General features: G+C 43.6%; 1 protein-coding gene across 1 annotated transcript in view; it reads left to right on the top strand.

Moving 5' to 3' along the window:
• The first annotated feature begins 1,742 nt into the window (after positions 1–1,742).
• MED28 (mediator complex subunit 28) overlaps positions 1,743–1,939 on the top strand; it is a 10,558-nt gene continuing 10,361 nt past the window's right edge. Inside the window, exon 1 of the mRNA XM_004375157.3 lies at positions 1,743–1,909. Within this exon, the coding sequence (XP_004375214.1) occupies positions 1,751–1,909 (159 nt within the window). The 5' untranslated portion in view covers positions 1,743–1,750. The remainder of the gene's footprint in view (positions 1,910–1,939) is intronic.

Raw genomic sequence — 1,939 nt, 5'->3', positions numbered from 1 at the left:
TTGTTATTCAAATAAATATTTAATTTTTTTATTGCTCTTGTATAATCAGATGCCCCTTTTAGTATTATTTTAGAAGCGTTGGGAGGATTTTGCCTAAAATACAATTTACTGGGGAAAACTAGATTTTAGTTTTATAAAACTTTCAAGTCTTTCACAGGACCTATATTTTCTTGAATTAAATTTTGTAGTTCTAGAACAAATAGGCGATCGAAGAAGGTGTTTATCTGTGTTACTTAGAAACAGAGGTTTCCTTGTATTTTCACCTACTAAACAGGAGGGATTCCTGTCGTTAAGCACACGCACACTGAATCCTCAAGTGTCTGTTTTCATAAGAGAAAAAGCACCATGTTTCTCCAAGTTCCTTAATGCTTCCTGCTTACAGGCACCAAAGCCATGTACACTGATCAACCTCTTGCCAAAGGAAACCACCACTTGAAAGCTGAAGCTCCGTGGAAGAGGCTTTAACTAAGATGCGCTCTCCTTCAGGAACGAACCCGGTAGCCTTTATGCATGTGTAACTGGAACTCAAGCCGTAAGTATGGTGTACAGTGCAGTACATAAGAGGCTACAGAACTGAAATTAATTGGGCATTTTATATGAATTTATACAGATGTTGGTCCTCAAAAGTTACAAACCAGTGGTCTGCAAAATAAAATATGTTGGAAATCTCTGAGTAAGATAAAAAAAAAAAAATAGATATTTGGTATTTTAAGAGGGTTTTTCGTGTCCACGAAATTCCTTACCCAAGATTAATCAGCGTCCCACCCTGCCCCCTCCGCTCTCACCCAAATTTGTTCCAAAGCCAGACTATGACAGACAGACAGACTTGGGCTTCTTTAATTTGAATTTCTGGACATCTCGGGACTGCAGGGGTGTGGAGAGGCGAATCTTCCGTGAAGTTACGTTTTTAATGTCTAAAAACTACTAAAAACAAAACAAAACAAAAACTAAACACGTTGTCTTCACGTGGATTCCGACTCATAGCGACCCAATAGCCTATGAATGTTAACTCAGTATCCATTAAATACTTCACCACCATGGAGACGTGTATTCGTTAAGCAAAAGTTATTCAAGCCTCTGAATTCTCCGTTCTCTGTAAGCGGCTTCCTCTTGTATGAGGAAATGTTTCTCCAATTTGCAAATGGTTTACTAAATCATAGAGCAATAAAATATTGGTATTCTTTTAAAGTAATACAATCACGATTATATTTTTAACAGTCGTTTTTATAACCGGTCTCTTCCTGTAGGAATTTAGGGAGAACGTTATCTGTCTTGTTTCGGCTACATCCACAGTGACTGGATTAGTGATGGGTACATCGAAAATTCTCTCAGTAAACCTTTGTGGAATGAATGAGTGACTCCTCCTTTTACCAACGGATAAACCGAAGCTGGGGACACGAAATCGCTCGGCCAAATCACACAATGTTTTTAGGACAAAAGTCGGGACTAGCACAGGAGTTGCTTCTCTTGGAGGGCTCGCTCCACTGTAGTTGGTTCTCCTCTCCACACAAGTCTGTCAAATCCACTCAAAGCCTTCAATTTTTCAAGTAAAGTAAAATAAGAGATCCCAAGCCGCCTCTGCGGCTCGGACGGAAAAATAAAACCAAGGTATCAAAGACGCGATTTCCCCCGCCCCCGGCAGACGCCTCCGGGCGCCCAACTTGTCACGTGACCAGGTTCGTCATGTGACCCACCGCGGCGGTGCGGGCCCCACGCATGCGAAGTGGGCCTCTTCCCAGCCATTGCAGACATGGCGGCTCCGCTGGGTGGCATGTTCTCCGGACAGCCACCGGGGCCCCAGCCACCCCCGCCGGGACTCCCAGGCCAGGCTTCGCTTCTTCAGGCCGCGCCAGGGGCTCCGAGAACCTCTAACATTACCTTAGTGGACGAACTGGAGTCCTCTTTCGAGGTAAGATGGGTCATGAAGGTCTGTCCCAGG

Source organism: Trichechus manatus, unplaced genomic scaffold, assembly GCF_000243295.1.
Source record: "Trichechus manatus latirostris isolate Lorelei unplaced genomic scaffold, TriManLat1.0 scaffold00034, whole genome shotgun sequence".
Lineage (NCBI taxonomy): Eukaryota > Metazoa > Chordata > Mammalia > Sirenia > Trichechidae > Trichechus > Trichechus manatus.
This window is presented reverse-complemented; position numbering and strand designations above follow the sequence as displayed.